Source organism: Delphinapterus leucas, unplaced genomic scaffold (genome assembly GCF_059928025.1).
Source record: "Delphinapterus leucas isolate spDelLeu-1000000601 "Yukka" unplaced genomic scaffold, BTC_Dleu_Yukka2 spDelLeu_asBTCV2_sq62, whole genome shotgun sequence".
NCBI classification, from domain to species: domain Eukaryota; kingdom Metazoa; phylum Chordata; class Mammalia; order Artiodactyla; family Monodontidae; genus Delphinapterus; species Delphinapterus leucas.
The window spans coordinates 926,795-952,515 of NW_028322271.1; the positions used below are offsets into that span (position 1 = coordinate 926,795).

The following is a 25,721-nucleotide window of genomic DNA, read 5'->3' on the forward strand; positions in this document are numbered from 1 at the left end:
TAAGTTACCATTTATGGAGCCAGTGTTCTCCTTTATTCCGGCATCCAATCATTGTAAATATTTCTCATGGACACATTCTTAGAAGGCCTATGAATAACCTGGCCTCTTACTGATTCTCCCTTTTGGAGTCTTACTAGCCAGACTTCCCCAATAACTTTCAGAGAGAGTTTTCCCCCTTTCCGGGTCTTCTTTTTGACTTCTATACGCCATAGAACTTTCAAAAGTCATCACACCAATACTAATATTACCACATACCCCCTAAAAAGCTCCAAGCTGTTTATGCCTATTCGTTAAGTTAATACTTTATCAAAACTTGTCCAATTGAGTAGTTTTAGCACAGATATTTTAGCACAGACATGCTCTGTTTAAGGCTGACAGATCCATTAGGAATTAACTTTCTGGTACATTTTCCCTCTGACATTTTCCTCACAACTGCGTTTCCTCATAACTGAGCCATCAGTTATCTCTTGCCTATAGAAAGGCAGATAAGAGAAAAGAAAGCTAAGTGAGAAAAGATATGTAAATAGACTAGCACAATATTGGACACATAATAAGTATTCAATAAATGATAGCAAGTATTCTTACCCTTATCCTCACATTAGTTTATATGTATTAAAAACTGATTGCTGGACTCAACTCTTTACTTCCATTTCTCATTAGATCCTCACAGAAACCTTGGAGGAAGCGAGGTTTTATCCCCATTTTACAGGTTGGGAGACTGCAGCCTAGAGGGCTTAAGTACCTTAACTGAAGTCATATAGTCAAGAAATAAGCCTATATTTGTCACAATCACTTGCCCATGCTTTGACGTGACACCACCACCCATCACTTACCCAGCTTCACCAAGGTACTACTAAATTTTTTACTCTTATTCTCCTCTCTTTGCTTCATACTGCCATTGCCACCAACCCAGTCAAATTCACTTTTAATTTTCCAATGTTAGTGAAGGGAGTAGAAGGTGGAAATTGAGGTTAAAGGAGGAAACTTTAATGTTATTCAAGGATGACTTCATCTTAACTTCCAGCCTTCGTCTACCCATTCTCTGCTCCAGTCACACGCAGAGTATTTGCTATCTCTTCCATAAGTCTTGACTTTTCTTGTCTTTATGCCACTTTTCTTTTCTCCATTTGCAATGAATCTCCCTTTCCCTTGGTTCTTCACCATTTCTTACTCCATACTCTCCATTAAAATTCAAATCTACCTTTAAAGCCCAACTCATATACCAGTTCTGTCCTGCAGTCTCCTGGATCTGCCAAGTCAGAACTAACCACTGGCTCCTCCGTGCTCCTGCAATGGCAATGATGTTAGAAGGGCGAGTGATTTTACAGCTCGCTCACCACCTGCGAGAAATATGTCCTATCTGCCCTTCCACATCCTTTCTCCACCCAATTCTATATGGATGGCTTGCATGGCCTATCTTAGTAAGTGTCCTTGCTCTGGCTTCTGTTTGGCTCACCAATGAAGAGTACCAATAGAAGATTGTAGGGAATGAAGGAGGGGAGTGAAGTTAGGGTATTAATTCTTGCCAAATTGCTGGGAGTTGGCTGCATCCCCCAACTAACGTATAGTGCTTCTCTGTGGGGCATCACAGCATCTTTGGAGAGGACTCTCTCTCCAGCAAGGCTTCCTTTCTCTTTCATCTCCTATAAAGTAGCCACACTTTTACTGAACCCAGGGCACTACACTATCTCTTGATTCTCTACATTGGGCTCAATTTATCCTTATTGATGTACCCCTGATTTCCTGCTGAGACCCTGTCTGATGAACTTCGTAATATGCTCTTCTAAGCTGTTAATTTTACAAACCACATTATTACACTTATTAGAAGAATGTCTTCAGGATGTGTCAGTAAGCTCTGATTGATGATAATGGTAAACAGCTAGAATTTATGGAACATAAAGTATGCTTTGGTTACTCTCTTGAGTACACCGTGTGCATTATTCTAATTAATTAAAATCACTATTAGCTAAGCAAGGCACACAGATGCTAAGAGGTTCCCAGAAGTAACTTGCTCATGGTCACTCCAGTGTCTCAGTAGTGTTTAGGACTCAGATCTGTCCAAAGCCTAAACCTTAAGCTCTAGGTCTAAGCAGTGGGTCTCAAACTTGAGTATGCATCAGCATCACCAAGAGAGCTTGCTGAAACAGGTAGTGGGCCCCACCCCCAGAGTGTCCCAGTCTGTAGGTCTGGAGCAGGGCCCAAGACTTTCACTTCTAAAAATTCCTACGTGCAGCTGATGTGCTGGTCTGGGTACCAGACTTTGAGAACCACCAGTCCAGGCATTTTAGGTCCAGAATTTCAGGTGTTAGAATAATTTTCTGGTGATAAATTGTCGAAAAAAAGAAAAAAAAGCACTGCATTTTCCTGTTTGTAAGGAGGTAATACATTCAATCTTAAAGAGTCAATAATGGGGCTAAGTATTTAAGAAAGAAGAGTTATTCTCCAGGAAGATGGGAGGAGATGGACATTCTAAGGACAGGAATGCCCTTTCAGGAAACTTGCAAAGGGAACAGAAAAATAACATAGTAAGATTCTGCTATCCAGTGTTCACAGAACATGAGTGGGATACTCTTGACTGTAGAATGGGAAGCCAACTTTTGCTCACCATATACATACCTTATTCAGTACAAATGTTTATTAAGAATCTCCAAAAGCTAGACACTAGGCATCAGGGCTACACTGATAGAGCAGATAAAGTGCCTGGCCTCAGGGAGCTTGTGCTTCAGATGATGTACATCAGCTAGATAGACTGAATGACGGATACTATATTGGGTTCACACTTCGTCTCAAGAAAAAAATATATCCATAGACGTGATCCAGGAGTCAAATGGCAAAAGACCTAGCCTCAAAGCGAGTGTTAATTTCATTAAATGGTAGGTAAAAATTATTTTATATGCCGAGATAGGCTCTGCTTAAAAGACACACTATTCCTCCAAACGTATTATACAAGCCAGCTTATGAACCTGTGACTTTTTCTAGGAGAAGTGTTGCCTTCTTTCCCAAGAAGGGAGCGGTAGGGGTCGGGGTGGAAATAGTTTCATCATCAGAGGCACAGTCTCACTACTACTGCTCAGCTCCAATTCGCAACCTTCTGAATGGTTTCCAGACTAAGTCATTTAGCAAAGTGATGAAGAAAAAATGGCCCATTAATCTTATGATGCGTGTTATAACTTAACTCTGGGTTTAGCATAGGAAAAATATTATTTGCATTGATTAGAAATATGCTTTATGGCTGCATATATTATTCCCTCTGAACATTCTAAAATTATTAGCTGGGTTGACATGATGAACTGCACAGGAGTACTTCTAGATGACATCTCAATGTCATCTGTTACTCACATCATATAGGTCTAGAAATCAATATGTATTTTACTCAATATGAGATCTTATTCCAAACACCAAAATATGCCTGTTTTTATTCGATGGTTATCATCATGAAACTACCAGCTAAACATCATTTAGAAAATTCAAAGCAAGTAAATTACTGTATTAACTGTCCAACTATGATTATGACTTTCCTCCACTTATAGCTAAACCTAATATAATGATCTGGTCAGTCTGACTAGGAGGATTTATTCATTAATTTACTCAAATGTTCTGAGGTATATTTTGAAGGACTTAAATTATGGTCTGGTTTGTAGGATCCAACAGTAAGCGTGCAGGTTTATCTCCTACAAGCTCTGTGACCTTGCCCAAGTGACTTAGCATCTCTGAGCCTCACTTTCCTAACCTGTAAAATGAAAACAATAATAGAACCCAAGTTGTAAAGCTGAAGGAAAAAAAGTAATATGGTAATGTATTTTGGCACAAAAGAGCAGTTATGCTGATGGTCATTATTTGTGAATACTGTTGCTAAGATTATTGAAAACCTGTTTTGTGTTAGGTGCTGTTCAAGGACTAGAATTTTAAGACTGTTCTTCACCTTTATCCCAGTTTTACCTGCAAAGTTCTGCCATGCACTGGAAAAACATACTGGTATTTCTAGGGAAGGGGACCACTCAGGTGACATTTTTGTTTCACCAGGTATATAAAGTATACAAAGGTTATAGTGTATCTTTTAAGTCCTTTGGACATCTAGTTACCTTTCACTAGAATGATTCTAGTAAATCCTGATAGATACCTGAGACAAGGTCAGGTCAGTGATGTTGGTACCTTTTCTGGCTTAAGAGCATAGGGCAGAAACACAGGAAGAGAGGTCTTCCTTTTCCACTCCTGTTACTAAGAACCCTCTCGAATAATGACAATCTGAAACAGATCACTACATTGTTGCATGTTGTAGAATCAAAGCAGTGTACAAAGCAAAGAGCACTGGCCTCCATTATACTTGCATTTCACTCGAGATTCACTTTTCTAGACCGTGGAGAAAGCAGACGTTCCAACACTTTCCAGGTACTGGAATATTACAATCTGGCAATCTCCACCACTGCATGTTTGATCACACTATTCCCTGCAAATGGAATGCTGTTCCATCAAGGTCAGATTGACCAGTGCAAATACCTGATCTTATTGTACGGTCAGAACCAAATTAACTTACTGAAATTCTGCCCAGCTCAGGGTCTACCTTCTCTGTGAAACCTCCTGTGAGATCCCAAGTTACAAACAACTCTATCTTCTTCAGAAGACACTGTATACTATATAAATAGTAATTTACATATAAATATATATATGTGTGTGTATTTCTTTGTTACATTAAGTTATAACTCCTGTGGTTTCTCTTCTTAACTAAACTGGACCCCCTTATCATCACAGTGGCCATGTACATCATTGTATCCTCCAAAAAATCCAGATAATAATATCATGGATATTATTACTCAATATCATGGATTCAGTATATAGTTGTTTAATAGAAAACAATTAACTAACCACTGCAGAATACTAGTGTCTCTCAAGGTGTGTTCAGTGGATCATAAATCCTATGAGACAGTCCATGAAGGAAAAGATTTCAAATAAATTTGGGATCTGTTGTCCACTGCATCTCCTTATCAGAGACTCATAATTCACAAGACTCGTAAAAAGCTCTGTAGCAAAGAAACTGTTGACTTAGTTTGACCCAGTATTTCTCTTACAAGAGTATCAGTTCTGGAGGTCAAGGACATTTTCCACCTCTAATACAACATCTCTACTGCCTAGTAGAGTGCCTGGCACTTAGTAGACACCTAATAAATATTTGAATAAGTTTCAACATACATTCCCCTTTTAAGCTATAGAAGAAAAACACAGTATATAGTAGATTTTGATTTACTTAAGGAGAATAATAATATGAATAGAAAAATTTACACAAATCATTTTGAAGTATATATATTTGATAATACTTTTTTCCACAAATCTACACAATTGCACATTTAGTGGTGACAGTAAACGAACTACATTTGCTTCTGAAAACTTGCTAAGAAGGATGGCTACTAAAAACTACAACTTGAACCCGAAACAATTGATTTAGTTCATTGGTCCCCACTCCTTAGCAGTTTTAATATAGAAGAAAATAGACGCATATATTTCTTTTCTGCCATAATATGACATCATATAAGGAATGCTATTTTATTAGCTAGAAATAAGATTTGCTTTTGTTATTTTAGTACATTTGATCACATAAGAATAATTCTAGATTTTTTCCCCTCCTGTGACTCTCATAGCATCCCCATCTAAAATAGACTTTGGAGATTTAGATCAAATGTCATATCAATTGTCCTAGACTGCTTACTATGTGCTTTCACTATAGATTTTAATGTCAATAGAGAAAGGAGAAGGAAAAGTCAGAGGGAAATGAAACAGGTGTATGCAACACCCCTCTCTACTACCGACATTTCTCAGAATTCTGGGGGAAGTTGCATCTATAAGTGGAAAGTTTTTCACCATGGAACTCACGGTGGTTGAACTTCTCGTGAAGAATTTTTTTTTCACTACTGAAGAAAAATATGTTTGATTTTACCATAACTGAAAAGTTCTCCTGTTTCTACTTCTGAGGTTTGCCCTCAAGACTACTGTTTACCTAATGGAAGAGACTCCTATGCATGGAGGAAAAAGTGCACCATTTGAAGAAAAAGCTGAAGGAGTGATATTCAGGTAGCTCCTCATTCCACCAATGAAAACATACACATAGATTTTCCACTTTACACCTCATTTTCCACCTTATTTTCATGATTTTGAAATGAATATGTAGGGTCTGATGAGTTTGTCAATAGTCTACAATTATTAGTGTTATTAAAATAGAATACAAATGATAAGCCATATGTAAAAATGCTGTGTGAATAAACTGCTATACTCCAAATAATACAAATGAGTGAATGGCAGTAAATGCTAAGAGGGATTAACAACATAAAGGATATTAAATAAATGATGACCGTATTTCATATTTATGTGTCTTTTTCTCTCTCACTCTTTTTTTTTTTTTTTTTTTTTTTTGCGGTACGCGGGCCTCTCACTGTTGTGGCCTCTCCCGTTGCGGAGCACAGGCTCCGGACGCGCAAGCTCAGTGGCCATGGCTCACGGGCCCAGCCGCTCCACGGCATGTGGGATCTTCCCGGACCGGGGCACGAACCCGCGTCCCCTGCATCAGCAGGCAGAGCACTGAACCACTGCGCCACGAGGGAAGCCCTTCTCTCTCACTCTTACTCAACTCCTAAATAACTAAGAGAATATGCTCACAAATGGTAAGCATGTTTTGGATGTTCGATGTGTGTTTGTGGGAAAGAACAAAAAAAAAACTGCCTCAATTAGGTCAAATATCATACAAGAGATGAATGAGATTAGAGATGGGATTGGGATTTGTGTTAGTTACTCAACAGCTAACCAATCACAGATATGACAGTGTAGTGCAATATGCAAATATACTTTTAAACAACTTCTCTTTAAGTTATCTACTGTCTGTAAAGACAATCACACTCAACTGCTCTGCACTTAACCCCAGAGCTTCTGAGTTAGAATCTGTTAGAAATAGGTACACGTTTCATTGCTTTGGCAACATTTACATGGCTCTGCATCAGGCAATATAACTGCTAAGATCACACTCTGGGAATTCAGGAAAGGCTAGTGTCCAGTTCTGGTCGTTCTACCACCCAACTGTGATCTAGGGTAAATTCCTGATAAAAAAAAAAAAGAAAAAGAAAAACCCTGAAGATGCTGAAACAGTATTTCCTACTTCACAGGGTCATCATGGGGTTAAAAGGTCATTAGGATAAAGTGCCTCTCACCCAGGAAACACTGATAAATGCTACTGATGCTACCATCATCATCATCGTGACCGATCAAGAACATATGGCCACATGGAAATTCAACATTCCCTGGGCCATTCACAACTTTCCTTTAAAGGACTCATATTCTATGTGGGGTCTTAACACCTTCAAATAACAGAAAATACAAGTCTTTACGCCTTTTTTTCTGTAGCTAATTTTGGCATCGTTCACCTCTGTCCACTTAAGTGTTGGTTTAGCATATTCTTGTCACACAAAGAAGCTACTTCCCAAAGAGAGGAACAATGTGTCAAGTGACAAAGACATTGAGTGAAGTCTTTCACATCCTAGATTGTCCACGGTACAGCTCAGCTGGTCTCTGGGTTGGAAGGCCTGGGTCTACTTTGCTCGTCTGTTACAGGGGAAGGGACATGGTCCTTAGCATGTGGTCTGTGAAACAGAGGCAGCTACGGGTAGAATTATAACACAAGCAGAACTGGCTTCAATTCTTCCTTCTTAGGTCTTTTTCTTCTTGTTCAGCTGTTCAAGGAACTTGCCTGCCCTCTGTCCCTGCCAGGACGATGTTACATCTGCCTGGATAAGTAGGTCACCACTGTATATCAGGAAAGGTCTTATTTGTAATCATCAGGAACCAGATACGGCTAATTTGAGCAGAAAAGGAAACTTTTGGAAGTTTATGGTTAGGTCTCAGTAACTAGAAGCAGACTAAACAACCGAAAGCCAAGGCTATGCTATTGCAATTATAGGATCAGGCCAAAGTGATGTTATAAGTCCTAGCTGGCCTTGCTACCAAGCAGGAACAGGAAACAGGAGGTTGACCCAGCACTGCTGGCCTTGCTTCTTTACATCATTTATTTGTAATTCAAAATCCAAGAGAGGGGTGCAGTTGGCCAACCTGAGGTCGCCCGACTGTTTTCCATCTGTAAGGGAGACTGAGCATGTGAGTAAACAGTGTATCTGACATGTTCAGCTTGTATAACGAGAGGAAGGCTCTGTTTCTCACCAAGACCCACAAAGTGGAAAATTCCCCAAAGAGAAAGGAATTTCAGATCAGATGCTTGGAAAGTTAAAAACAACAACAACAAACAAATGCAGATGTGGAATTAAAGACATGGAGTCATTAAGAACCTATATGTGGAGTGATTCAGACCTGAGTTCACATCTGGAGCAAGCTACTCAATCTTGCTGAGCTTCAATTTTCTTTAAAGGAAACAACGTGGAAGATGATATCCACATGTAACTTGTGGTACACATGAAGGAGGGTAGTACAGTATATGATGCCTGGCACATCCTATGCATTTTCTAAAACTACTAGTAGTACTATTATTATTGTTACTTATTATACAATTTATTGTAGAAATTAACAGGGAGAGTATTAATAAATGTTAATACAGTGCTAAGTGTCACATTTATGATCTCAACTAATTATTTGTTGATTCAACAAACATTCCACGTATCAAAAAATAACTTGTTAGTATGTATATATATATATATATATATATATATATATATATATATATATTTTTTTTTACAGAAGAAAAGAAACCCTGAGGCTTAGGAAGTGTAAACAATGTACCAAAAGTCAGTCACTTAAGAGGTAATGGAATATTATTCAGCCTTAAAAAAAATGAAGGAGATCCTTTCATTTGTGACCATATAGATGAAACAGGAGTGCATTATGCTGACGAAATAAGCCAGACAGGATAAATACGAATGATATCATTTATATATGGAATCTAAAAAGAAAAAAAGCCACACTCATAGAAACAGAGTAGAAAACTGGTTGCCAGGGGCTGGGGTGTGGGTGGGGAAAAGAGGGGAAGACTGGTAAAAGGGTACAAACTTTCAGCTGCAGGATGAATAAGGTCTGAGGATCTACTGTATAACATAGTTACTACAGTCAATAATACTGTATTGTATAACTAACATTTTCTGAGAGAATACAACTTAAGTGTTCTCACCAAAAAAAGAAAAAAAGGAAAAAGGTGTCATGAGCTGTTAGATGCATTAATTAACGTGATGGGAAGGATCCTTTTACAACAGATATGTATATCAAATCATCATGATATACTCTTTGACTATCTTACAATTTTGTCAATTATACCTCAATAAAACAGAAAAAAAAAGAGGTAATAAAGATGAGACTCCAATCCAGGATTATCCAGCTCAAAAAACTACACTCTTAACCATTACAATATAATATCCATCCATATGTTGTAACTGTAAAATGCTTAACACAAAGGAAACGTTAAATAAATGGTATTTATTCTAACTCTAATGCTTACTAGATATTAGTTACGTGGTATGCTTTACTTCTAACTACAAGGGTATAAGGTGCAAATTCTTGCTACAGAACATAAAAGCCCCTGTGGTACCCTGTAGGATAAACACAGTGCCTGTAAATCTCTCATCTCTCAACCCAGAGTCTCCTCAAGTTGGAGGTCTTTACCCCCTTTATAATGTGGGAATAATGCCTTTCCCACATTTGCACTGGGCATGAAAATCCATACTTCCAGGTGTATACTGAACCTCCATTTAGCTCCTCGTCACCTTGGAATCACCAGACCAAAGATCATTTATTCCATTAATATAAATGATCTAGGGATAGAAGTACAGAGTATACAGAGAGTGTTGGAGGAATCCAAACAACAAGTCCTCCACTCTCAAAACAAATTTTAGAGTTCCAAAAGTAAAGAGCAATGTTTGGAAATAAAACTAAAAATGAAACTAACATCTACAATTAGCCAAGTATTTATTATGGGCCAGGCTACTTACTAGGCACTTGATAAACATTACAGCTCATCTTCCTGCAGTCCTTCAAAGCATATAATATTGTTTCTATTTCATAGAGAAGAAAATTGTATCTAAGCAGGTTAGTGATTAGCCCAAGACCACAGGGCTAGGCTGTAAGAAAAGAAGGCCAAGTTTCAGTGGTCAAAATGGTGATGGATGTTATAACTAGAAGATTACGGCTAATCAAATAAAAATATTCAAAACGGTCCTAATGTATTATTAGGATTTCTTTAGAATAACTTGGGTGCCTTAGTGAATACAGTAGTGGTAGGCACTACAGTCTCTTTAATTTGCTAATCATACAAATCTACTTTAATATTCTTGGTGACAAGGAGCTAACTACTGATAAGACAGCTTCTTCAGTTTTGGGGCTACTCCAGGGTGAAATGCCGGAACGTCTTACTGCCTGCAATGTTACCTAGTTCTACCAGGGGGAATAAAGCAGAACAAGTAGCCACTGTTCTTGACAAATGGATACAGTTTCAGTTTTTCAAAATATGAGTGTCAGATTCATTCATTGTATCAGATAGATTGGCTTTGCCCATTTACTAATGGATGGCACACTGCAGACACACGTTGGGTCAAAGGACTCAATGTCACCTCATTGATACTGTCATCAATATAATTTGTATTGGCCTTTTGTCTCACCCTGACTTTAAGGACTATGTGAGGAGATCCAAGTCTACAGACCATGGACTGATCACCTCTGCTTGACACAGTATTCTCTGCTCATTTCCAGAGGGGACCAAGGATGAGCTCTTGTACTTCTGAGTCTATTCACCCTACCTGGCAACACATACTAGCTGGGCTGATTGGATCAAGCAGGAGCCCCAGAGTTTAAATTTCCAGCTGCATTGGAGGAAACAGAGGCTATGCCCCAATCCCATAACCCCTCACTTCTTACTGCTAGCCTATCCTAGGCTCTTCTTGCTGATAGGAGTACTTCACGCTAAAAATTAATTTTGCTTACCTGATGGCAGTCACACAGCCTCAAATGCCATTTTTATAAATAAGGCAACCACCAATGGAGTGTGATTTAGGGTTTTTTCTTCTGTCGACCCTGCCTACCCTATAAAATCTCCCATTACTGCATCATGGAGACTATAATCCCTTTCCGAGGGAACAGATTCTTTCCAACCTTAAGATGAAATAAGAACTTACATTTCCATACTGCCCAAGAGGAAATAAACTGATTACAAAATGCAGGAGAATGACTGATTTTCCACATTTGTTGTGTTCATTAAAGGGTTTTTGAATAGACTTGACAGTATTAAAGAAGTTCAACACACACAAAATAAAAATTAATAAATGAAGAGAAAAAAATTGCATTTACAACAAACAACAAAATAAACACATTGATATATAAAAGGTTGTTATACATCGATGAAAAATGGATGTCATAAAGTCACAAACTAAAAAGTATTAACAGCCAATAAAGATATGAAAATATGTTCAACCTTGCTATTATTAATCAAAGAAATACAAATAAAATAATTCAGGTGTCATATTTTACTGACTAGAATGACAAAGTTTTAAAAAACTTGATAATACTGGTATTGATATTGATAATACTGGTACTGATGAGTGTGTGTAAGAAACCACACTGGATGTTAAATTCTTGGTAGAAATAAAAAGCACGGTAACCTTTCTGGAAGACAATATGTCAGTATGTACCAGAACTGACAACCAGCCATTCAAGTTCTAGAAGTCCATTCTAAGGAAATAAACAAATGCTCAAAGACATATGAACAAGGATGCTTGTCTCATTGTTTAGCAAAGCAAAACAGAATAATCTAAATGTTGAACAGCAGGGACTGGTTAAATAAATAATAGAATGCTGTTCAACCATTAAAAATGATGCTGCAGATTTTTATTAGGTGATGAGTAATCATACTTATATTACTAAATGAAAATGCTATAGAACTGCTTTGTAGTTTGATATAATAATTAAAGGTATTTTATACTTGCATTGTATTTATATGCACCCCGTCACAAAAGAGTTTCCAAAGATACCCTCAAAAATGTTACAGAGATGATTTATCAGAAATGGGATTTTGAGTTATTTTTCCTTTTTTCTTTAAATCCTTTCAATTTTGGAGTTTCTGCAATGAGCCTGTATTATTTTTACAATTAAAAATATTTAAATTTACAACAAAAGGATCTAAATTCCTCCAGTTTTCCATTTATTTTCCACCCTGGCTCGGGGTATTTGTGTAAAAAAAAAAAAAAATCAGCTTATTTTCTCTTTTGTATCAATCTAAATTTACTTTTCATAAGTTAACTATTTTAGTCTGGCAAAAGTTTCACACAGGAAAATTGTTAAGGTCTGAGTATTCTATTACGTTGAAAAGCACTGGAAACTTTGAAATTATTTCTTTCAGAATTTTCATATAATACTGAAAGGCGGGGGGTGGGAGGTAGCAAAATGAAGGGAAATAGATAGTAGTAGTCAACTTCAATTAAGGAAAAGCAACAAGAGGCAGTTTGTACTCTTTTGATACGGCAGAAGCCCCATGTGTCAACTCATGCTAAAAAATGTATATATACACACACATATATGTTTGTGTGTATTATATGTATATGTGACACACACACATAATTAATCCACAGTCTTAGGCTAATCACTCATTGTGGCAGAAACAACGAGCTGTGGACTACACTTTAATTAGCTCCTCCAGCCTGTAGAGGCATCACTAGGACCAAGATAGGAACAACATTCTCCATCTCCGCTTGCATCTGGGTATGGTTCTATCCCAAAGAATGTGACCAGAGGTGACCTGAAGAGTTTATGTCTGAAGGATAACGAGTTGATAATTGTAGCTTGCAGCTTCCTCTCTCCTTTCCCTTTTAGGACAAACGTAGAGCCACTTGATGAAGGTGGTGGGTCCTTGAATAACTGAGCAGAAAACTGACCCTCAGACCACCAAAGTCCATACTACACTCCTGAGTGAGTGAGAAATGAACTGTCCATGTGTTGCTCCACTGAGGTTTAAGGTTTATTATTTAGTGTTTAACTAACGCATTTTTTCTTTACACCTCAGTTGCCTTCTCTGTAAAATAAAGTCTTTGAAAAGGATCCACTGTAAGTTTTTTCCATTGCTTATGTTTTTATCTTAGTTTTTAATTCTCAGAAACATTGCGCGCATTTTACCTTTTAAGTTAGTAAGTCTACTTTTTTTCCCACAAAGACGGGTTCTTCAAGTTATGGAGAAGTCATAGCAGACTGTTGCTTCAGTTTAAGATACGCATTCACATATGAGATGAGAAGGGTGAGGACCCAGAGAAACGCCTTTGACAGAGGGGAGTGAGAGCATACTGAAGAACGTTTAGTAATAAAGAATTCAGATGGGAGAAACGGATGCGTTACATCTAACAGATTTGCTCAAAGGAATTCTGGAAAGGCAAATATGTGAAAATGTATAGCAAAGACATGAAATGCCTTTTGGTCCCTAAATGGATTTCATTTCAAAGACGTGCATACTGCAAATACATGTACCATAACACTTCTCTGTCCACTTTTAGAATTTTCTAAAGCCTGACAGAACATCTGCAGAGAGAGGATGTCATTCCAAGATAATCGACTGCAAGTTACTAAATTAAGATTAAAATGTCCTTAACCTTGAACAGTTTTTAAAGAGATTTTAGAAGAAAGGAGCCCTCCAGGGGGTTGTATAACTATATAATTGTACCCTTTCTAAAAGGCTATTTACAGATACATAATGTTTCCCCTCCATTCTTTAAAGTAAAATATAGGATAAAAAAAAATAGTTTGGGGATAATATTTGTTTGGGACAGCAGGCACTGCTAATCAGTACCACTCTCTCCTTATTCCTTACTATCAGAGCCCTGGTTTAGGAGACCCCATTATCCTTAAGGCTAAGGTGGCCAGTTTAAAATCCGAGCTGATGAGATCTAAGTGCAAGTCTGCTGACCATCTGTGGTAAAAAATTTGCTCTCTGAGTTAGACACTGCCTTTTTTTTCTTACTTAATTTCTTTTTTTTTTTTTCCTTTTCTTTCTTCCTGCCCAAATTGTTGGAACACTACTGGAGATTCTGGGGTCGCTTTGAAGCTATGTGGACGTGCTAGAGATGTGGAAGCTGGAAGAGCGAAGCAACCCAGTCCCCTGGTGATGCCCTTCAGCAGCTGGACTAACGCTAGAGGGACTATCTCCAAACTTCCTGCTACCCGTGGAAAGTAAGGTAAATCACTCATTCACTTTCTGTTACCTACTAACTGATCCAGAACTCTAACCTCAGGGTTGTAGAACCCTTCTCAGTAACCCATAGTCATACTCATGTTCCGGACTCCTGATCATCAGACTTGCTTATAGCAGATGTATGGGGAGGGCGGGCTCTTCTGGAAGCCCTCATACTTCCTCCCCTACCCCCACCACACACAAATAATGATCTTTATGTCCACTCATCCTTCTATCTACACTCAGAGGCCAGGGCCCCCAGGAAGGCTTCACTGACAACCCTTTACTCCTCTCTACATGCAGAAAGGGTAGAGGTGTGGGCTCTGGAATCAGACTTCCTAGACTTGAATTCTTAATCTGTTACTTACCAGTTTAGGACGCGGGCAAAGTAGTTACCTTCTCTGGACACCCCTGTAAAAGAGGAACACTAAGTAGCACCTATGTACCTTACTGAAAGGATTAAATGAGCAAATGCAGGTAAAGTTCTTATAATTTTTTCTTGGGTCAATCAATTCTAGCTGCTATTGTTACCTTTGACTAATTTAGGGCAGAGTCCCTTTGCCCTCCTTTGGTTCTCTGGGCCGTCTCATTCACAACACACACAACCGCATACTGCAGCGTTTTGAAAGGTGGTTCTCAAAATGTGGTCCCTGGGCCAGCAATATCAGCCACACCTGGGAACTGGTTAGAACTCTGGCACTGGAGCCCAGCAATCTGTGTTTTAACAATATTCTCAGGCAAATCTGATGCACACTAAAGGTTGACGACAACTGAGAACATCTGTCTCAGACTCTCCTGGAGGCATTCACCAAAAATTGAGTTACAGGACCTTACACCTGACCAGCTGGAGAAGGGGTCTAGTAATTGCCCTGGTTATCATGCTTGTCATGATTTTTCAGCACATAAATGTTTGAGAATCACTGCCATTTTGAATGTGTGTTTCACTTGTCTGTTTTTCCAGCGGACTTTACTTCCTTGCAAGGAAGGTTTGTGAAGATTTGTTGCTGTTGTTTGCATTATTAGTTTTATTATGCTAATTCTAGAATCTCTGGTGCATAGTGCAATCTCAGGCAGGAAGTAATGGCTCATTAAAACAGGTATCCCAAAAGTCTTAGTAGAACTTCAAGATTAATTCCTTCAGGAAGAGGTAAAATTGTCATTAGATGCAGATGATATGATTCTATATATAGAGAACCCTAAAGACTCTACATGAAAACTACTACAACTGATAAACGAATTCAGCAAGGTAGCAGAATACAAGATTAACATACAGAAATTGGTGGCATTTCTTTATGGCAACAATGAAATATCGGAAAGGGAACGTAAAAAAACAATGCCTTTTAAAATCACAACCCCCAAAATAAATACTTAGGAATAAACCTCACCAAGAAGGCAAAAGACTTATACGCTGAGAACTGTAAGACATTAATAAAGGAAAGTGAAGATGATTCAAAGAAATGGAAAGACATCTCATGTTCTTGGGTTGGAGGAACTAATATTGTTAAAATGCTCATACTACCCAAAGCAATCTACAGATTTAACGCGATCCCTATCAAATTACCCATGACATTTTTCACACAATTAGAACAAATAATCCTAAAATTCATACAGAACCATAAAAGACCCAGAATTGCCAAAGCAATCCTGAAGAAAAAGAACAACGTTGGAGGCATAGCCACCCCAGACTCAGACAGTACTCCAAAGTCACAGTAATCAAAACAGCATGGTATTGGCACAAAAACAGACATATGGATCAATGGAACAGAATACAGAGCCCAGAAATAAACCCACACACCTCACTTAATCTTTGACAATTAATCTTTGACAAAGGAGGCAAGAATATATAATGGGAAAGAGACAGTCTCTTCCGCAAGTGGTGTTGGTAAAGTTGGACAGCCTTATATAAACCAGTGAAGTTAGAACACATCCTTTCACAAATGAACCTATCTACACACGAAAATAAACTCAAAATGTCTTAAAGACTTAAACATAAGACATGACACCATAAAACTTCTAGAAGAGAACACAGGCAAAATATTCTCTGACATAAATCATACCGATGTTTTCTTAGGTCTCCCAAGACAATAGAAATAAAAATGAAAATAAACAAAGGGGACAGAATCAAACTTACAAGCTTTTGCACAGCAAAGGAAACCATAAACAAAATGAAAAGACTACCTACAGAATGGGAGAAAATATTTGCAAATGATGCGACCAGCAAGGGCTTAATTTCCAAAATACACAAACAGCTCATACAACTTGATGACAACAGAAGCAAACAACCCAATCAAAAAAATAGGCAGAAGACTTAAAGAGACATTTCTCCAAAGAAGAAATACAGATGGCCAATAGGCACATGAAAAGATGCTCAACACTGCCAATTATTAAAGAAATGCAAATCAAAACTACCATGAGGTACCACCTCACACCAGTCAGAATGGCCATCATTAAAAAGTCTACAAATAACATATGCTGGAGAGGGTGTGGAGAAAAGGGAACCCTCCTACAACACTGTTGGTGGGAATGTAAGTTGGTGCAGCCACTGTGGAAAACAGTATGGAGGTTCCTCAGAAAACTAAAAATAGACCTACCACATGATCCAGCAATCCCACTCCTGGGCGTATATCCAGACCAAACTATAATTCAAAAAGACACATTCACCCTGATCTTCACAGCAGCAATATTCACAATAGCCAAGACATGGAAACAACCTAAATGTCCATCAACAGATGAATGGATAAAGACGATGTGGTACATATATACAATGAAATACTACTCAGCCATAAAAAAAAGAATGAAATAACGCCATTTGCAGCAGCAACATGGATGCAACTAGAGATTATCATACTAAGCAAAGTAAGTCAGAAAGAGAAAGACAAATGCCATGATACCACTTATATGTGGAATCTAAAATATGACACAAATGAACCTATCTATGAAACAGAAACAGAATCAGAGACATAGAGAATAGACTGGTGGCTGCCAAGGGGGAAGCAGGTGGGAGAGGGATGAACTGGGAGTTTGGGATTAGCAGATGCAAACTGGTATATATAGATTGGCTAAACAACAAGGTCCTACTATATAGCACAGGGAACTATATTCAATATCCTGTGATAAACCATAATGGAAAAGAATATGAAAAAGAATGTATATACATATGTATAACAGAGTCACTTTGCTGGACAGCAGTAATTAACACAATGCTGTAAACCAAGTATACTTCAATAAAAAATAAGTTAATTAAATTTTTAAAAAGATTAATTCCTTCAGAAGAACAAGTACTACACATTCACAAAAAAAGCACCCTTTGAAAGTTTAAATTTTTGAATTTCTTTGCCACTTCCTTAGTTTTGATCATCTTGGACAATATACTTTTAATATTGACTTTTAAAAATAATTGTGTTTCAGTGTTTGCTATCCTTAGAGAGACAGAAACAGATAAGTACAACTAAATACTTATTTTTCAAAAGTCTCAAAAGTATAAGGGAAATGAAAGTAATTATATCTTCAAATGATTTTGGGGTATGTTTCTAATTCCATACTTCTGATGCGATTAAAGATTAAAACTGTATTAAGACATTTGGGACATGCCGCATTGGTATTAAATGAATTTAATTTTGCGTAAAGTGGTAGAAATATTTTCTTCAGCAAACATACCTGCAGATATAAAATCACAACCATAAATCTACAAAAAAGCAAGCTATTGAATGAAATCTGATTGGTTATTTCCCTGCAGTATGGATCTGCTAATAATTTAATTTACTACTTGCTAACAGAAGCCAAAATTTAAATATACATATATATATGTGTGTATATATATATCTCTCTTCAATTTTAAATCATTCATATATATGAACAAGTATACATACACATATATAACAATTGTTCGTATATATATATATATATATATATATATATATATATATATATAAACAATTTAAAGTAAAGAAAGTACATCTGGTGGCCTATTTTTTCCCCCCGATTTCTAAAGAACACCATATTCTATTCTAGGCAGTGGAATGTCAATCCACCTTAAGGGCTGTTCAATGAGCATATCTGAGAAAGCACTGGTTTAGCCAATGATGTACTTATTGAGGGAGGCCCTAGTGCCACTGTCAAGAGCTTATCCACAGGAGAGATAAGAAGGTACTTGTTTGGTTTGTGAAAAGAAGTAGTGAGGAATGGCAGGTAGCTGCAGGCTGATGACACGTGATGTCCATATATATGTAGAACCAACACGCCCATAATTGCACCCATTTTCCATACCCAAATCCAAAGCCTTTATATCATTAATCCCAGGCAAAAATGGTAAGATTCATGTGTGTTACTATCCCACGGCTTCAAGATGCCTATAAACTCATATGAGTATGTCTTAGTTATATCAGTGGAGGACAAACCAGGCTTCTATCACCAAGCCCCATTCCATAACAGGCAAACCAGTCCAAGACTTCTCTGAGTGCTGCAGGAGAGTCTATGGAAGGGGCGCTCACTCCACTGTGATGCCTAAAATGCCTTTGCACAGAGCAAACATTCAATACATGCTGAGTGAATGAATGAGTGAACTGGTGTCATAAAACAGGCTTATTTCAGGGAAATTCCATTCAACAGGCTGGCATTCCTTCCTACCCATCTTAACTGTTAAGCTCGCCATCAGACAAAAATTTAATTATAAAACGTTAGAGCTGAGGAAATTTTAGAAACTATCTACTCTCCAGAGGTATACAACTTTAATTTAGTGGTAAAAATCACTAGGAGTGATTTAGGAGTCTATCAGACCTGAGTCCAAATTCCACATCTACCATATTTTGGTGAGCCAATAACTACTTCTGAGGCTCTGTTCCATGTATGCATTATGGGATATCATAATAATACATACATTAATTGTATGACTATCAGGGGATGAAATGACACAATCCATTTGCCATGGTCGGCTAAGTAATTTGCACCAAGTAAGCACTCAAGACATTAGCCAATATTAATAGCGGAGAGATGAAAACAAAACTCTGGGACTGATGCCTACCCTAGGGGCCCCAGTGGTCATAATGACTTTCTTCCATTCAGCCTGCTCTCTTCTCACTAAGACTAAGGAAGAGAAGATGAACAAATTAGGAATAACAATTGGAAAATGGTTTTATACTCCCTGAATGAATGGAATTATAATAAAATGATTCATGAGTTCTGCAGAAATATGATGAGGCTTTAGATCTTTATGTTAGTTCTCTACAAAACCAATTTATGGCCCTAAGATGTACCTTCCCACCCAGCCCCATCCTTACCAGGATCAAATATCATTGTAAATGGAAAAGTCAACAACACATAATCAACAAGCTAAGTTACAAGCCAGTGAAGTCTCGGAGGTTTGATAGAGAAAATTCAGATTTATCATTATATGTAAAAATAAGATGATATGAAGAACTCAATCTAAAAAGTATTACCTGGAGATCTAAAATCTCTACAATAGTGCTATAAAAAGTAAAGAGCTAGAAATCTATTTAGATGGTTTTCCTTATAAGAAAGCACTTTCTGTATAACTTTTAATGTACTATTGATGAGAACAATTCAACAAAATTCAAATAAATACCTGCAGATGTCCTACAAGAAGAAGAGAACAGAGTTAGATGTGACAGGGGATAACTGGACTTCAGGATGAGTAAGACCCTATACTTGACCTCAATAAATTAACATGAAATACAGTGGATGAGTCACGTACAGAATGTCAGAATTCTAAAAGGCCAAGCTAAGTACCAAAAGGAACATGTGGGGACTCTTAAGAAGGAAATAAAATATTGGTTAGTTGATTACGAAAAGGCAGAAGGGAGTAGGTTCCCTTTGGCTGCTCTTTGAAGAGATCACTTCCTTTCCCCCCTAGTCCTGAGGCTAGGGTGGCATGGGCAATAGAGGAATGTGGGGACTGAGAATCATTTCTACTCTCACCAGAGTGGCTGGAAGCAGATTTTCTTACCAGGATGTAGTAGTATGCTAATATTTAAGGGTTCTTGAGGTCAGAGAGAAGGGTTTGAATACTCCGGCTCCATCTCTTGCTGTGGGTCAAGTTTCTTACCTTTCCAACACCTCAGCGTCTTTACCTGAAAACTGGGGATGATGATAATGTCTCCCACCTGAGTGGAGTGTGAGAACTACATGATATAGTGCATACGCAGGGCTAAATTTGGTGCCTGGCAAACAGAAAGTGCTCAGTACGGCAGGCGAGTGTAGTGACAATAAAGGCAAAGATGACGGGGGTAGTGCCGGTGTTGCTTCTGCCCCCAGAACAGGCTCTGACTGGGAGAGAGTTAAAGCACCTTTGGGTTCATGGGGGTTTATATATAAGCAACGGTTGATCAATGTGAGCTGGTTGTCCAAATGATTATGTGCAATCTAAGAAAAAAATGGGCCTCGGATCTGCTCAGCTACTTAATAATATTAGCAGCGGTAGTAGTCAAAGAAGCTAAATTTTATTAAGTGTTTATATGCCAAACAACGTGCTGAACGTTTTAAAAGGATTTACTCACTTATTACAACGAGGCTATACACTAGGTTCTGATAATGTTATTCGTCTCTTTCAGGTGTTGAATGAGCCTCAGACGGGTTACAAAAGCACCTAAGATCCCGTTGTCAGTACATGACGGAAATGAGTTCAAATCCAGCCTGTCTGACTTGTTCTTAATCACTAAGGTATGAAATTAAGCATGTTGCCCTTTGCCTGATTCTCCTTCTGAGGCCTGAATATTTCACTTAGCTCTCTGAGTGCAGAAGAGAGAAAATTCTCTCTCCTTGACCCAACTTGGCATCAATATCCAACTCCCCTTCTCAAAATGGGTTGCTTCAACGAGCAGCAATGAATGCCGGGGTCATGGACCAGTCACCTTGATGACTAAGAGTCAGACACTAGGGAAAGAAAATGCTCTGTGACAAACCTACCCTTGTACAGAAACAAGACAGAAATGGGGGAACAGGGCAGAAGATAATGGAATAAGGCATAGGAAAAATAGCACCTGGCATCGTGATAGTAATAATAATAATAGTAGTAGTAGTAATAGTAATAATAATAGACTTTACTATGCTCTAGGCATTGTATTAAGTGCTTGGTGTAAGTGACTTCATTTTAACATTGAAAACAAGTCTATGGGGATGAAATATTATTAACATCATTTTATAGGCAGGAGTATTGAGGTTCAGGTAATCAGGTAAATTGCCCAAGCTCATATGGTTAGCAAGTGGAAAGCAGAGATTGGAACCAGCACCTACACTCCTAACCATTATGCTATAACCATTATGCTGAAGACATAAGAATTCCAATGGTCTTTCCCCATAACCCACTCCTGCACTCCAGACTTAAATACTCCAAGATCAAGAGAGAGCAAGCTTGGAGCTGCCACTCTTCAGTGAGTGTCAATCATTTCAAAACAGTGTATTTGCTAACAAGATGCAGTTCTTGTGATAATCTTCTCAACCAGGTATCAAGAAACAGGAAGCAAAGATTCAAGTAACAGTATGTTCCTACTTACGAGGAAGGTGGGACAGCATAGTTGACACTGGGCTTAACTGTTCTGGAAAAACGTGGTCCCAGTAGGCATACGCGCTGGTACATTTTCCCCACCTACCAAATACAAAAGAATTATTTCATTTCCATGTTGCTCTTCAAAGTTCCACCTCATTCGTGCCTGTCATTCATCCTCTGGCCTCTTCCTGTCTCCATTTCTGTACAGAAAGGTGCTGAGTCTCTGCTCTCGGATATAAAAAGGGTGTGTTAGGAGAGGGAGCCATGGTACCTCAATGTCTTTTTTTTTTTTCATCTTAATTCTATTATGCCAACTCCACTGAACTTAATTAGAGTGAATACAGAATTACACAATTACCCTCTGTTCTATTCTTCAGATGTTATATTTTGATAAAATTTACGACATGCTGCTCTCCCCTTGAACACCAGATGAACACTAGAAATGGATGTGTGTTGACATAAAATCTGTTATAATTACAATTCAAGTATAGCTTACATAATGATAGTGTTAACATAAAATTATAGATGTGTAGAGACAACGTGGTCATGCATTTTTTAGTATAAGTACATGCTTAGACCAATATCTGTTAGCGGAATGAAGATGGAAGAGAATTTTGGTTAAGCCACAAAGGCTGTTTAAGGACTTGCAGATAGCTAAGGGGAACTCAAAGACCAGTAAGATAGTATTTCCCCTGCATTCAATTGCAAATTCAATTGCAAAGTGAAGGGAAGATGTGTAATTTCCCCTATGGAAATTACAAGACAAGTACATTTTTTCCCTTGAATACCTGGGTAAATGCTTAAATTCTAATGTATATCAGTGATGCAAATTTTCAACTGAGTTTGATAAATCATAAAATAATAATTATACATATATGTATATAAAACTGCATGGAACTAGACAGTTCAGAATTACTTCTAATTAAAGAGGTACCCTATGGCAACTAACTTAAACCTTACAAAATATGGTTCCAAGTACCCTATCAGAGTGAAAAGTAGGAGACGGAAAGGTTTATTGTAAATGTTTGTAGTCATGGTGTCTTAACTAAAACTACTGTGTCACAAATACTATTAAAATAATTGTGACATTTTATTCACTTTTACTGCAAACAACAAAACAAACTATAGGTATTTTTTCATTTCAGGTCATTATTTTAGCTAACAGTTATTCAATGTTTTGAGAAGACAGAGTGCTAACTGCATGACTTCATTTTATCTTTAAAATAGCGCTTCCATGTAATTACTCTTAATATCTCCATTGTATTAAAGTGTATCTCTAGTTCAGACCTTTCTTCAGAACTGCAGACTTGTGTATCCAACTGTGTACTCAGCATCTCTGCTTGGACGTCACGAAAACATCTCAAATCTTATACCTCCAAAACTGGTCTTTAATCCCCCAAACATGCTCTACCCCAAACTTTTTCCATCTTGGGTGACAGTAACCACACCTTTCCAGTTTCCCAGGCCCTAAATCTCGAATTCACCCTTGACTCCCTCTTCCTTTCCATTCTTGCATTCAATCTACCACGAAATGCTGTCACAACCTTCCCAATGTGCCACTTCTGAGAATTACCAGCCGCTAGCAGCCTGGTGCAGGCCACCAGCATAGACCTCGAGGATCCTGTAGTTGCCTCCCGAGATTCTCCCTGACTCCACTCTCTCCCCACATCCTCAAGGCCACAGATAGAGTTATGCTTTTCAAACAAGAGACAGTTCATACCACACCTCGGCTAAAATCCTGCCCCTGGCTGCCTACATTTAGAGTAAAAGACACAATGCATGTGATGGCCTCCCAGGACTTACCCAATCCAACCCATCACATATCCGACCTCCAGCCCTCCTGCTGTCTCTTCCTCCCCACTGACTAAGTCAGCCAGGGTGGCCTCCTTGATATTCCTCCAAGCTGCCCGGCATATTTCTGCCTTAGAGTTTGGGGACTGGTTATTCTTGCTCCCAGGGAGTGGTCTCCCCATCATACATTCTGACAACTCCCTCACTTCAAGTCTTTGCTCAAATGTCAACTTATAAAATCCACCCTGACTACCCTATTTAAAATCGGAACCTACCTGTACACTCCTCCAGCACTCCCAACCCAAGCCTCTTCAGTGAGCTTCACATCCTTTTCCTTACCCCGTAGCGCCCGTCAACTTGTGACAAAGCACAGAATTTATTTATAACATCCGTTTCCACACGAGAGTGTAAGGAGGGAGAAAGCATGCAAGAAGGAGCACGCAGGCAAAGGCTCTTGTCTGATTTATTCATTGATACGTCCAAGCATAGAGAACAGGAAGATGCTTGATAAATAGTCCTGAAAAAGATACAGATGAGGAAACTAGTAGTGAAGCTCAGAAAGTTTAAGTAACTTCCTCAAGGTTCTAGAGCTAGAAGAGGGTCACAGTAGAATTCACACCTGGGGATGTCTAACTTCAAATCTCTTAGCCTCTCTGCTATCTTTTTTTTTTTTCTTCTTTGCGGTACGCGGGCCTCTCACTGTTGCAGCCTCTCCCGTTGCGGAGCACAGGCTCCGGACGCGCAGGCTCAGCAGCCATGGCTCACAGGCCCAGCCGCTCCGCAGCATGTGGGATCTTCCCGGATCGGGTCACAAACTCTCAACCACTGCGCCACCAGGGAAGCCCCTCTCTGCTATCTTAAGTCCATGCAATTCAGGATTTGTTTTAATCAGTGCCATGGAAATTCTCACTCCACTGAATAGGATCACTAAAGTGTTCTCTGTCTAGATTTATATATATATTTTCCATTTAAACAAAGGAAACAGAAGAGGGGAATTCATCATGGGTTATTGCGGTAGTTTTACAGCAATTTTAGCAATAATGACATTTAAGTAATAGTGATATTTAACGATAGCATAATAATAATAAAATAATAGCTCTTAAATGTATTGAAGACGAATCGCATGCTAAACTCGGTGCTAAAATATATCCATGTATATTTTGTGCAAAATCCTTATGAATATTCTATCAGATGAGCTTTACGTGTAACTCCACCAGGCATACTTCTCTTATTCCGCTTTCAAAGATAAGGAAATTGATGAGAAGTGTGGTAACCGTTTGATCAAGATGAGACTGGTAATAAGTTGTGAGTATGAATTTAAATTCAGGTCTAACTCCAGAATTTGATTCTCAATCCATACATGAAAATTCTGATAATTCCTTTGATAAGGGTATGTTCTCTCCTGGAAAACATCCCCCATTATGTCTGCCTGTGCTCATACCTTCAGAACACAGTCAACTTTGAAACATGATAAAAATGTTTAAATAGTGTGCTTTAATAAATGGAAATATCTTCATCTAAACAATAACACAAAAAGGCAGGCTGAGCCCTTTGAAGTGGCTTCGTTGCTATCTTCCATCCAGAACAAGAGAAGGAATCAACAGCTGCAGAGTAAAGAAAGCATGAAACCCAGAGATGGAGGATTCTGTAAATGACCAATTACAAGACTATTAAGCCACACTTCCATAGCAAGAGGCAAAATATTCCATTAAACTGAAAATTTTTCTACCGCTAACTCCAAGGCCCACACAAACATTAATGTTGCATTTATTAGGATGTATTTCCTGTGCTCTATCAACTTGACTTTCAGCAACTGTATTAATACAGTCCTTTCGCTTTGCACATATATCTGAATGATGGATTCCATTACTGGAGTTTTGTAGAAAGAGTGGAGTGAATGAAGTAAAGTTTGGGAAGAGCCATCATAATCCATAATGATGGGCACTGAATCAGGACAAGAAGAAACCTCTCTTCTCATTTATTTGAATGAAAATTCTACTATATATTTATTGCCTCTGTACAGGGCCATCTGTTGAATAGTGGAAAACAAGCATCTTTCATTTGGAGGTAGGATTTGTGTGCTCAAGTTTCTATGGGCCTGCAGAATTAATCTTGTTTTAGAAATGAAATAAAATGTAATTTCTTACTGTAAGTAGATGTGGTTAAGCAACTGGCAACTTTGATGTCTTTAAATCACTGCAGTTTCAGGGTAGGCAAATCTATAATTATTTCAAGCACTTCTTTATTGGT

The 25,721-nt window shown here is 38.2% G+C and overlaps 1 protein-coding gene across 25 annotated transcripts in view; it reads right to left on the reverse strand.

Moving 5' to 3' along the window:
• LOC149743871 (uncharacterized) overlaps positions 1-25,721 on the reverse strand; it is a 164,399-nt gene that overhangs the window by 133,094 nt on the left and 5,584 nt on the right. For 11 of the 25 annotated variants that reach the window (XR_016391691.1, XR_016391705.1, XR_016391693.1 and 8 more), the window contains 2 exons: positions 21,688-21,779; positions 14,548-14,590 (listed from right to left, as the gene is read on the reverse strand). The exons of 1 other annotated variant lie outside the window; for it this stretch is intronic. Coding sequence is in view for 1 of the 24 variants with exons in the window: in XM_089906092.1 (XP_089762218.1) it covers positions 14,548-14,590; positions 21,688-21,779 (135 nt within the window). In the remaining 23 variants the exon portion in view is untranslated. Of the gene's footprint in view, positions 1-14,547; positions 21,780-25,721 lie in introns of those variants that run through there. 13 more of the 25 variants (XR_016391706.1, XR_016391702.1, XR_016391704.1 and 10 more) reach the window with 6 other exon arrangements.